Raw genomic sequence first — 13,587 nt, 5'->3', positions numbered from 1 at the left:
GACCGGCTCCTGAAGCCTCAAAACCTGTACGACCAAAGCCAGTCCACACTGCCACCCTGTGCCTAAGCCTATGACCTGAGAAGTACACAATGGGCACCATGTTCAAGAGGCTACCAGTCTCACTGAGATGATCAGACAAATCATTTTTGTTCGTGTTTGAAAAGCCAGTGACTTGAGCCTCTTCTTGACCACTGATAATAGCAATAGCTTCAGCCAGACCATCAGCCTCAGATATGAAAGGAAACACACATTTCCTCAAATAAAGTAAGGACTGATTTCCATATCCCCAGATGAACACTAGTCCTGACTTATGACTCAGAAGCGCCGAAAACTGCTTCCTGGATTGTACTGTGTACCAAAGACAAAGAAAATAGGATGTTTGAGACAAAAGTCACATTGAATTTACTTGGAAGGCTGATTCTTTCTCCACGCCCTCCCTAGAAGACACAGCTGGATTATATAACCTTAACTTTGCCCCGCAGAATGCTCATGTCAGGGGATATGCCCTCCAACCCCTAGGATTACACAGATTTGGCTCCCTACTTAGACCTTAGAACAAATGGCCAGCACTGTAAAATGCCCTGCCTCCTTGTTCACTTCTGGCTGCCTGTTTTTTCATGGTCTCCACCAGGAGTGGCTCACAATTCACACTTATTCAAATTTCTCATAGCTAGAGGGAGGAAAAATCTGCTAAGTTCAGGTGCTTCAGAGTAAATTGTGTACATTAGAATTTTACACACAAAAAAATCATTGCTAGAGAATGAACTCTGGATCCCTCACATCTGGCCTTGTGGGGAGGGGAACAGGGCTGGAGGTGGAAGAAATCCTAGCAGAAGGGTATGTACTTTGACATGGCAGCTCCCAGGCCCAGTCCTGAGCAATGAACCACTGCCCTTCTGCGGGTCAGAACAGGTCTCCTGTCCGCCTGACCCCCAGCTGGTCCATCTTGGGGAAACATGGGGCCAATGGTAAAGAAGCCTCTGCTGACAACCCCTTCTCACCCCAGCTCCAAAAGTACAAAAGTATGTTTTCCTTCAGGGCCAGCGTAGGAGCTCTGATTTTGGATACGAGGGGAAAACCTCTCCACAAAAACTCTGTTTGAACTTCTCCATCTATGTATCCCATGAGAGGCACCCAAGATCACCTTCATCAACTTACTCTTTTGTTAGGATTGACCTCTTACCTTCACTTGTGTAAGAACAAATACAAGTTGGTACAGAGGTTACAGAGGTCAAGCACATCCAAGAGAACAAAACTTACTAGGCTTAAATGGATGTCACTTTTGGTAGGAGGGGTGAGTCTGTTTCAGGCCCTCTGGGCACTGCAACAATGCACCAATGGATCCTGAGAAGCTTCTGGATCAGTGAAGAGTCAAAGATCCTCCAGTAACTAAGCCTAGGGTTCCTGGCCAATGCATTTATGATTTAAAAAAAAAAAAAAAAAAGGAACTGCTGTTCTGGGGAACCTGAGATTTTACGCACCCCACATACATTACAGTGCACAATTTTATTCCGGTGAAGAGGAAACTGATCACTGATAAACAAATTAACAGCAACAAAAAACAAATCAGACTCACGTTTCTCCAGTGCTGGATTCCTAGGAAATGACACTCTTCTCTTCCTGCTTCTTTCCTGAATAAAAATGCAGCATAAAGTTCTGACTACAAATTTCTTTATGAGATCTTGGGAGTTCTGCAAGAGCAAGAGCCTAGAAAGAAAGAAGAAGGAAATGAACATCAAGGTTCAGACTCAAGAGAAGAAAGAAACTGTTTAGCTTCACTCTCCCAGCTGGTAGGACTGGTACAAAGACGGGTCAGATGCAAAGTTCCCTAAGACTGCTTCCCTTGCAAGACGCTGGACTTCTGCCTCCTTTCAGGACTGCAGAGGAGTACACACACTTTTCTCTGGCTTTGATTCTGCAAAAGCTTTTGGTCTGACAGGAAATCACCTACACCAGATCAGCAGAACACAGAGGCAAGGGAAGAAAAGAGGATCTATTGAGAGAACAAAATGCAAACACAGGGAAGCTGACTTAGGTACATTAACAGACTACAAAACAGACCCAGCTGTCTTCAAACCGAAGAGACAAAGTCTCCAATATTCCAAGAACAGTCACAGAAGAGTCTGGCTGCCCAATAACAAGGGAACAAAGTCAACAATTTTGAATTAAAATCCTCATAATCAAAACTGTAAATAGAAGGATCTCGGTTGAGCATCCGACTCTCGATTTTGGCTCTGGTCATGATCTCGGTTTGTAGGATGGAGCCCCGGAGTCAGGTTCTGCACTGTCTCTCTCTCTGCCCCTCCCCCATTCTCATGCACACACGCTTGCACACACTCTCTCTCAAAATAAATAAACATTAAAAAAATAACCTCATCAATTTTTAAAAAGTAGACAACAATGCTAAATCTCAGAAGAAAAAAAAAGATAAAAGAAATAAGATGAGTCAAGAAAAAGCAAAGAGATTGAAAGGGAAGGCTCAAAATACAGTCCTTACTGAACTCAAAAAAGGTTGTGTTCCCTTTCTCTCATCCAAGTTTTTTAGTTAATTTCAAAAACAAAAAGGAATGTGGCTTCCATCATGCCCCAGCCTCTCCCTTACTCTAAGGAAAGACAGCTGCCACATTGGTGGTGGCCTATGGTGAGGCCTGTGTGGCAGAACTTAAGGGGCCCCCAGCAAACAGCCAGAAAGGAACTGAGGCCCTCAGTCCGACAACCCTCAAGGAACTGAATCCTGCCAACAACTATGTGAGCGGGCTAGGAAGCAGATCTTCTCCAATACAACATTAGGTGAGTTCACCTTGGCCAACTGTGACCACTTAAAAAATCCTAAACCAGAACCACCCAGCTAAGCTGCTCCCAGAATTTTAACCCCCAGAAACAGAAAATAAATACTTGTTGTTTTAAGCTGCCAAGTTTGGGGGTAATTTGTTATACAGCAATACATAGCTAACACAACAGCTTTGAGGTAGGCAAAACTTTCTTAACGCCCCAAAAACATGAATAATGAAAGGAAGACGTGACAGAATGAACTTCATCAAGATTAAAGCTCTTCAAAAGCTTTTTCATGATAGAAAAAAAAAAGAAAGAAAAGGAAAAGGCAAGCCACAGAATGGGAGAAAATGTTTACAGTACACATATTTGACAAAGCACTTGTATCCAGAATAAAGAACTCTTACAACACAGTAATAACACGAACAACTTATAATAAAATATGAACAAAATATTTGAATAGACATTCCAAAAAAGAAGGTATGCAGATAAACTCAAAAGGCAAATGACTAAAACAAAAAAGACTGCACACACCAAGTATTGGTGAGGACCTGGAAAAACTGAACTCTCTAATACACTGCTGGCAGGGATAGAAAATGGTACGACCATTTTGGAAAACATTTTGCAAGTTTCTTAAAATAAACACATACCTACCATAAGACTCAGCAATCCCACCCTGGAGATTTATCCAAGAGCAATCAAAGAGCACTTTATTCGTGAAAGCCCCAAACTAGAGTGTCCATCAACAGATAAATGGATGAATAAATTGTGGTATATCCTTACGATGGAATGCTACTCAGCAACAAAAAGGAAGGAATTAGTGCTGCATGCCAAAAATGGGGATAAATATAAAAAACCTTTTATACCAAAAGAAGCCGGACACAAAAGAACATAATTCCATTTATACAAAACACTAGAAAATACAAACAAATGCTACAATGACAAAAATCAGGTCAGTAGGGCTAGGGGTGGGGAGATCTGACTGCAAAGAGGTTTCAGGAAATTTTCAGGGGTGACAGAAGTGTTATATTGTGCTGGTGATTAAAAGTGTGTATGCAATTGTCAAAATTAATCAAAATGTACACTTAAAGTGGGTGCATATTATTGCATTGAATTATATATCAAGAAAACATTAACTTTAAAAAATTATTAGGCATGAATCAAATTATCTGAAAACTTAAAACGTCCTGACTACTTTATTTCAGCAACATGAAAGTGATAGCACTATTATTATATTGAAAACCTACCAGGTAGATGTAATAAAATCTAGAAATCTGCATTTTATCATTTTCTTCCCCGATCCTCATTCCAATACCGGTCAGTCAAATATTTAAAGAGTAACTACAATATGCAAGTCACTTATAAAGAAAACATAGTAAACAAGTTTAATGAATGAATGAATTATTTAATTCCCAACTTGAAGTTGTACCTTTACAACATGTAGCTGGTAGGTACTTATTTAAAATTCTAATTCTGATGGGAGAGAAAATGACAAAGTCAAACACTGCAACACTAAATTTCGGAGATTTTCCTAATCTTGTACTGATGACTTTCCTATGCAGGATTGCATCATTCATTCATGCCGTTTGGTAACAGTGACATAAAACAAGGGAAAACTACTCAAAAGTAAATTGAGGAAAAGTCTTGAAATCCCATGAACCATTTTACCTACGCCGATTAAGAAAAACACACGTAGAATCAGAGGCCCTGGATGTGGAAAAGGAAGGCGGGTAAATCATAAAGTTGGGCACACGGAGAGATAAACACATGCCCAGACTCACCCGGGCGCTGCTGCTCCTTCCTGGGCCGCCGCCACCGCCTCTCTGGCTCCCGCTGCTGTAACCTTCCGACTGCAGGGGGGCCGAGGGCCGGCTCCGACGTTCAGTCGCCGAGCTCCGAGGGAGGCGACCTGTGCAGACCCGCAGAGCTTTTACCAAACAATCATAAGAGATCTGCTGATAAGCACCTTGGCTTCTGCTAGGCTTTGCATAGGCTTTTCTAAACTGGAGACCCTGGAGATTCAGACTCTGCACAGCGGTGCTGGGGGAGAAGCCCTTGGCCCCGCCCCCTGGGAGGGGCTCCCTGAGCCCGCCCCTCCTCCCTGCGGGGGCTCAGCGCCTGCGGCCCTAGACTTGCAGCGCGAGGTGGACGTTTTCCCGCTGAGCCGCGAGCCTCGCCACCTCCACTTTGCGCGGGAGGGGCAAGAGGCTACCTTCGGGGCCCTCCGAGCCGCCGGCGCTTGGGAGGAGGGTTGTGAGAGAAGCCGGGGACCTCTGCGCTAATTTTGCAATTAATGAAATCTCCTTCGGGACCTTTTTTGAATCCGCGTTTGACCTTATGCTCTTGTAGCAATGTAGGTCTCAAGAGAATTTCGGTAACGACTTGTATTCGTATTATAAGTCAACTATATTTCAATTAAAAAACATGTATTATCGGGGCGCCTGGGTGGCTCAGTCGGTTGAGCATCCGACTTCAGCTCAGGTCATGATCTCGCGGTTCGTGAGTTCGAGCACCGCGTCCCGCTCTGTGCTGACAGCTCAGAGCCAGGAGCCTGCTTCAGATTCTGTGTCCCCCTCTCTCTCCGCCCCACCCCTGCTTGTGCTCTCTCTCTCTCTCTCTCTGTCTTTCAAAAATGAATAAACATAAAAAAATTTTTTTAACCAAAAACGTGTATTATCAAAAGCAAAACTACTTATATTCGCAACTAAAATATAAAAAATCGTAACAAAATGAGTCTTTACATTCTTTTTTCCTTGTCATCTTATTTTCTTCTAGGTGTCACTTGCCGAGCTACTTTTATGTTGACTACAATAAATAAGGGGTGAGCACCTCCAAACATTAACCTTTGGCTCAACCCTCGGGAGCTGGGCAGTGAGGTCCCACCTTAGAACAAACACAGCCTGAAACCTCAGATGCCGACAGTTCTGCAGACTCCTTCCAAGTGGTCACTCAGGCAGAGGGGGCGATATTGCTGGAGCGGGACACTTGGTCACGGCTTCTCTGCCGGCTGCTACAGAACCTCTCAACCCAATTCTATCCAGAAGCAAGAGTGCTGCTGCTCTTTGCTCAGTTGTGCCCTTGAAGTTCAGTATTTTCAGATTTCATTTGTAAGAAACATTGTGCCAAAACAGGTTTGGGGCACACCTGGTTTAATTTCTCCCAGATCTGCCAAAGATGGTTCTGATGAAGGATGGGGAGAAGGACTTTTGATGTTTTGAAATATGAGGTAAAAAATGGGGCGGCTGGGTGGCTCAGTTGGTTAAGCATCCGACTTCGGCTTGAGGTCATGATCTCACGGTTTGTGGGTTCGTGTGGGGCTCTGTGCTGACAGCCCAGAGCCCGGAGCCTGCTTCAGATTCTGTGTCTCATTCTCTCTCTGACCCAACCCCACTTGTGCTGTCTCTCTCTGCCTCTCAAAAATAAATAAATGTTGAAATATGAGGTAAAAAAAAAAGATACAATTAATGAGGGAGGGCAAAATAAGGGGGCCTAAAAGAACGATCTAGTCAAGAACCTGTTTATATTTTGTAGTATGTAATTTAGAAATAAGTATAATAAAAGAAACAAGCTGTTGAACACCAAATATTTGTTCTCTCTCTCTCTCAAAAATAAATATATTTTTAAAAAATTAAAAAAAAAGGGGGGTGCCTGGGTGGCTCAGTGGGTTGGGCGACCGACTTTGGCTTAGGTCATAATCTCCAGGTCCCTGAGTTGGAGCCCCTCATGGGGCTCTGTGCTGACAGCTCCCAGCCTGGAGCCTGCTTCTGATTCTGTGTCTCCCTCTCTCTCTCTGTCCCTCCCCTGCTCGCACTCTTTCTTTCTCTCTCTCAAAAATAAACATAAATTAAAAAAATTTTGTTTTAAACACCAAGTATTTGTATATAAGTATAAATGGTAGTTGAGTATTTCTAGGGGAAAAGAAACCCAAGTACAATAATGTAAAAAGGTAGAATTAATTTCTGCTATTATTCATACTTCATAGATGTTTAAAATTAAACACATTTCAAATAAAATATTTGTACTGAATAAATAAAATCTGTCAGTTACTGTCTCTATCTACCTCACATTCACACCTGTACTAACACTTGTGGTCATGAGGGGGCAGTGTTGTAGACAAAAACCACATTTAAAAAAAAAAGTCCAGAGGAAGCTAACGGTGGTCCTAGATACATGCATGTAACAATCATGAAGTAATGTTGCTGGACAAAGCATAACTATACAAATAGATTACATTATGCTTCATTGTTCTTCTTCTGGAATAATGTTAAATAGCACATGTGAACCAAATACAATGCAATATAATAAAAACATTAGCAAATTATTTGCAAAGTTTTAATTATAATTGGTTAGTAAAAAGCAATTCAGGTAATTCTAGTAGTGTTCCTGAGAGGTTTCCTATAGATCACATTTTTATAAGCTAATATATTGTCTGATGATTAACTATGTTAGAATCATGTACTTTTTAAAAAATAATTCAATACTACTAAAATAGGCTTCTAAAATAGAGTAAATTGGATCACTCTAGAAACAATATGATATTGAACATGCACATTTTCTATGACCCAGAAATTCCACCTCAGAAATGTACTCAGAAGAAACTCTTGCACATAAGTAGCAGGAATCACATATAAGAATATTCACAACAATACTGTATACATACAGACATTGACAGAAACTTAAAAAAGAGAGTATCATTTAATATCATAAGTGATAACTTACAACATAAGATTCAGGAAGGTAGTTACCTCTGGATACAGGAAAGAAAATGAGACTGAGAAGAGATTATAGAGTTACTTAATGGCAGTGAGTATACAGATTTTTGTATTTGTGTGTATATATATATTTTATGAGACACAATATTTTTATCAACACATTAAATACTGATACATAAAAATATATAAATGTTTTAAAATAATATAAAGAAAATACAATTTAATGTCAACATTAAAAATAACATTCAAAATAAGTCACAGCATGGAAATAGGTCTATGATATGTCCTGTGAATGAAGCAGGTTGCAGAACAATATATATTGTTTGATTCTCATTTCTGAAAGAAGAAGAAACTCTGTGTATGTCAATAGTAATTGTGGGGAGCAATTAATCAAGGAGAGTAAAAGGAGTGAAAAATTTACCTTTCTGCTTTATTTGATTTTATAGTAGTTGAGATTAGTTTAAAAACATTTATTAATTTTTTAATGATTTGCAAATCAATTAAAACTGAATGCTTTAAGAGTGGGGGAAGGATGAAATAGGTGGAAGTGGCCAAAAGGTACAAACATCCAGTTATAAAATAAATAAGTTATAGGTATGTAATCAAAACAGAAAAAACTCAGGGTTGTTTTTTTGGGGGTTTTTTTTTTTCCTTCCTATGTAGGGAAAAACCCAATTCTTTCCTCCTCTGTTGTTTTTTACTACTTGCCCTAAACACTTGACTTCTAGTCATCAAATGCGGAAGTTTTACCCCACACCAAACAATCTCTGCAACACTAGCTGGGCACCCTATAATTTAACTCAATTCTGACACTGTCTTCTCAAAGCATAATATCCCACAGGTTAAGGACTCAGTCCCACAAGGCTGCCCTCCCCTGCCTGCCCCCCCCCCCCCCACACACACACATACACAGACACACACTTAGATACCAGCTGCAAGCTCGGGTTATCGTCTGTGCTTCTGACCAATTGGCTATAGATCAGAGGTTCCAATGCCCGCCATCCACTCCCCCCCCCACCCCCGCCTCCTTAGGTTTAATTAATTTGCTGAAGCAGCTCACAGAACTCAACACTAACATTTACCAGCTTACTACAGGATACAGATGAACAACCAGATGAAGAGATACATAGTGTAATGAAGTCTGGGAGGGTCCCAAGCACAGGAGCTTCTGTTCCTATACAGTTGGGTATATCACCCTCCCCGTGTGGATCTGTTCACCAACCTGGAAGCTCTTCAAACCCAGTACTTTGGGGATTTTATGGAGCTTTCATACATAGGCATGATCGATCATTAACACCATTTTCAGCCCTTCTCTCTTCTCAAGAGAATGAGGGACAAGGCTGAAAATTCCAAACTTGGAATCATGGATTTGTCTTTCCTGTGACTAGGTCTCACCCAGAAGCCCACCCAGAGTTACTTCATTAGGACAAAGACACTCCCATCTCCCAGGAAATTACTAGGGTTTTAGGAGCTCTGTGTCAGAAACAGAAGTCGAAGACCAATATTAGAACAAGAGATGCTCCTGGTGTTCTTATATTTTAGGAAATAACAAGGATTTTTTTTTTAGTTTTTTTTTTTTAATGTTTATTTTTGAGAGAGAGAGAGAGAGAGAGAGAGAGAGAGAGAATGGGGGAGGGGCAAAGAGAGAGGGAGACACCCAAAGCAGGCTCCAGGCTCTGATGCTTAACCGACTGAGCCAACCTGGCGCCTCAGGAAATAACAAGGGTTTTAGGAGCTTGTGCCAGGAACCAGGGCAGAAACCAATATATATTTTCTATTAATTCACTGTAATGTATAATATTATCACTATAGTTAATACTGAATTGCATTTTTGAAAGTTGCTAAAAAGATCTTAAAAGTTCTCATCAAAATAAAAAAACTATATGTAATGGTGATGGATATTAACTAGATTTATTCTAGTGATCATTTCACAATATATACAAATATCAAATCATTATGTTGTACACCAAAACTAATATATGTTAATTATAGTGCAATAAAAAAAATAAATAATAAAATAAAATTTAAAATAAATAAATGCCTCATATTACTAAGATAAATGATTAAATATCAAAAAGTTACCTAGGGGCCCCTGGGTGGCTCAATTGGTTAAGCATCCAACTTCGGCTCAGGTCACGATCTCACGGTTTGTGAGTTCGAGCCCTGTGTCAGGCTCTATGCTGACATCTTGGAGCCTGGAGCCTGCTTCAGATTCTGTGTCTGCCCCTCCCCTGCTTGCACTCTGACTCTCTCTTTCTCTCTCAAAAATAAATAAACATTAAAAAAAAAATTTTTTTAAGTTATCTGAAGTTTCTAACTAGTCAGCCAATTGTGAAATCCTGTAATCCATCCTCTCAGTTTCCCTTCAACTTAGGGTGACCATGCATTCCTGATTTGAGTAGTGAAATTCATACAAAAACATGCTGAGTAGGTTGCTGGCTTTTACTTTCCTAATATGAAGAGAACAACATTGCTGGCCTAATCCCTTTCTATTTCTTCCAGCCTCTAATATTAATGAGATTAGTGGAGGTACAGCAGTCATCTCGCAGCCACGAAGAAAAACCGAAAGAATGACAACAACCCAGCTATGAAATGATTGCACCATGGTTCCCAATAGCAGCAGCCATCCATCTCTACATTTCTTTTAATAAATGAATAAACTCCTATTTATTTAAGCCAGTGCAGTTGAGCCCTCTGTTATTTGCAGGTGTAAGGCTAAAAACAGCTGAACAGAGATTTCAGCTGCTGTCCACCACAGAGCAGAGTTTGTCATAAGAATCTTGTCAAAGTAGAGGGGTTTGGTTCACATCTTAAGCCTTCCACTAAAACCCCAGAAGGACCACAGTTTATTTTTTTTTTCAACGTTTATTTATTTTTTGGGGGACAGAGAGAGACAGAGCATGAACGGGGGAGGGGCAGAGAGAGAGGGAGACACAGAATCGGAAACAGGCTCCAGGCTCTGAGCCATCAGCCCAGAGCCTGACGCGGGGCTCGAACTCACGGACCGCGAGATCGTGACCTGGCTGAAGTCGGACGCTTAACCGACTGCGCCACCCAGGCGCCCCAGAAGGACCACAGTTTAGGAGTAAACATTATGTCCCAGAACAAAGTATTTGCTCTAAAACTGAGAGCTGAGAATGAAACTAAGGGACTAAGACCTCAGAGGGTTTGTCTGAGAGGTCAGAAGGGAGGAGAGAGGGGGACGGACATTGGTGTTTGGCTCGGTCTGGGGAGTTTAGCCCAGAGTGGCTCAGGTTCCAGTATGTCTCCTAGGTGCCTTGTAAAGCCCTCTCAGGGCCTGCTGAGACCTCACAAAGCCTGCTTCAGATTCTGTGTCCCCATCTCTCTCTGCCCCTCCCCTGTTCATGCTCTGTCTCTCTCTGTCTCAAAAATAAATAAATGTTAAAAAAAAAATTAAAAAAAATAAAAATAAATTGCGGTGCCTGGGTGGCTCAGTTGGTTAAGCGTTCCACTTCAGCTCAGGTCATTATCTTGCAGTTTGTGGGTTCGAGCCCCCAGGTCAGGCTCTGTGCTGACAGCTCAGAGACTGGAGCCTGCTTCTGATTCTGTGTCTCCTCTCTCTGCCCCTCTCCCACTCACACTCTGTCTCTATCTCAAAAATAAATAAATTATAAATAAATAAATAGAAAATATAGAACTGAAAAAGAAAATATACTAAATAAAAATTTACTGGATTTGTTTAACAGTATATAGGAGGCTACAAAGGAAAAGATCAGTGAACTTGCAGATAGATCAATAAAGAACTAAGTCTGGAGGGGGAGGGGTGGGGAGGGAGGGAACAGAGAAAGAAGAGCAAAGCAAACCCAAAGCAAGCAGAGAAAAGAAATAATAAATATTAGGACAAAAGTCAATGAAATTAAAAACAAAAAATAGAGGAAATCTATAAAACCAAATCTGGTGTTTGAAAAGATCAATAAAATTGACAAACTTCTAGCAATATTGACCAAAAAGAGAGAGAGAGAAAAAGAAAAAACACAAATTTCCAATGTAGGAATGAAAGATACCACAGTAGACCTTACAGACATTAAAAAGATGGGAAATATTTGGAACATATTATACACATAAATTCAACTTTGATGAAATGGACCGATTCCTTTGAAAACCACAACCTACCAAACTCACCCAATAGATAAAATATATAACCTGAATATTCCTATATTAATTTTAAAAATTTAATCTGCAGGCTTGTTTTTTTTTAACGTTTATTTATTTTTGAGACAGAGAGAGACAGAGCATGAATGGGGGAGGGTCAGAGAGAGAGGGAGACACAGAATCGGAAACAGGCTCCAGGCTCTGAGCTGTCAGCACAGAGCCCGACACGGGGCTCGACCTCACGGACTGTGAGATCATGACCTGAGCCGAAGTCGGCCGCTTAACCGACTGAGCCACCCAGGCGCCCCAACAGGGTTCTTTTTTTAAAGAACTGTTTGAAAAAAAAAATTCCATGCCAAGATGATTTCACTGGAGAATTCTACCAAACATTTAAGAAAGAATTAACATGTATTTTACACACTGTTTTCCAGAAAAGGAGAAAGGAGGAAATACTTCCCAACTCATTTAATGAGGCTTGTATTACCCTGATGCCAAAATTAGACAAGGGTAGTTTTCCCCCAAAAAGGGGGAAGCAGGAAAAGAAAAGCAAATAAGCAAGCAAGTTATAGATAGGTATCTCAGGAACTTAGGCACAAAAGTTCTCAAAAAAATATGAGCAAATCAAATGCAGCAATGTATAAAAAGAATTGTACACCATGACCAAGTGGAATTAATTCCAAATATGCAAGCCTGTTCAACATTAGAAAATCAATCAATATAACCCATTATATTAACAGTCTGAAAAAGAAAAACCACATGATCTTATTAATTGATGTAGAAAAATCATTTAACAAAATTCTACATTCATTCATGATAAAAGCTCTTGGCAAACTAAGCACAGAAGGAAACTTCCTCAGTTTGATAAAAGATATCTACATAAAACCATTGTACTTAATTAGGAAAGTGTGAATGCTTTCTTCCTGAGATGGGAATAAGGCAAGGACGTCCACTCTCACTACCGTTCCTATTCAACATTATATTGGAAGTCCTAGGCAGTGCAGTAAGGCAAGAAAAAGAATAAAACTGTCCTTTTTTTCAGATGACATGATTATCTACATGGAAAATCCCAAGGTTGTTTTTTTTTTTTTTTTAATCTCTTACAGCTAGTAAGTTTAGTAAGGTTACAGGATAATAGGGATAATAGGTTACATGGTCAACATACAAATTCAACATATTTCTGAGTACTAGCAATGAAGAATTTGAAACAAAAATTTTAAAAACAAAACCAATTAGGGGCGCCTGAGTGGCTCAGTTGGTTGGGCATCAGGCTTCGGCTCGGGTCACAGTCTTGTGGTTTGTGGGTTCGGGCCCCGCGTCAGGCTTTGTGCTGACAGCTCGGAGCCTGGAGCCTGCTTCGGATTTTGTGTCTCCTTCTCTCTCTGCCCCTCCCCCACTTATGCTCTGTCTCTATCAAAAATGAATAAATGTAAAAAAAATTTTTTAATAAAAAATAAAAACAAAATAAAAACAAAACCAATTATAATAGTCTTTTTGAAAAGGAAATACTAAGGCATAAATTTAATAAATTTAATAAAATGTGTCCAGGTCTTAGGCAGAAAAATTTTAAATACTGATAAAAATTCAAAAACCTAAATAAATAAACATATCATATTCATGAATTATAATACTCAATATACTAAAGACGTCAAGTCTCTCAAAATAAATCTTTAAACTTCTTGCAGTTCCAATAAAATCCCCAGCATATTCTTATTGATAAAGACAAGTTGATTCTAAATTTAAATATGGGCAAAAAAACTTAGATTCATTATAACAATTCAGAAAAAAAGCGGATAAATTTGGAGGAATCACAGTACCTGATTTTAAGATTTACTATAAAGCTACAGTAATCAAGACAGTATGGTATTCGAAAAGGACAGGCACTGGGGTACCTAGGTGGCTCAGTCCATTAAGTGTCTGACTCTTGATTTAAGCTCAGGTCAGGATCTTATGGTTTGTGAGACTGAGCCCGGCATCAGGCTCCATGCTGACA

General features: G+C 40.2%; 1 protein-coding gene across 9 annotated transcripts in view; it reads right to left on the bottom strand.

Annotated features, from left to right (window-relative positions):
• The window catches only part of PSPH (phosphoserine phosphatase), a 56,247-nt gene that overhangs the window by 15,295 nt on the left and 27,365 nt on the right, over positions 1–13,587 (bottom strand). For 3 of the 9 annotated variants that reach the window (XM_045459905.1, XM_045459903.1, XM_045459906.1), the window contains exon 2: positions 4,554–4,681. In XM_045459905.1, coding sequence (XP_045315861.1) covers positions 4,554–4,681 — 128 coding nt within the window. Of the gene's footprint in view, positions 1–1,576; positions 1,708–3,422; positions 3,565–4,553; positions 4,969–13,587 lie in introns of those variants that run through there. The other 6 variants (XM_045459909.1, XM_045459908.1, XM_045459907.1 and 3 more) reach the window with 6 other exon arrangements.

The sequence above is a fragment of the Leopardus geoffroyi genome, chromosome E3, assembly GCF_018350155.1.
Source record: "Leopardus geoffroyi isolate Oge1 chromosome E3, O.geoffroyi_Oge1_pat1.0, whole genome shotgun sequence".
NCBI lineage: Eukaryota > Metazoa > Chordata > Mammalia > Carnivora > Felidae > Leopardus > Leopardus geoffroyi.
Note: the sequence above shows the minus strand (reverse complement) of the source record. Positions and strands in the feature narration are given on the sequence as shown.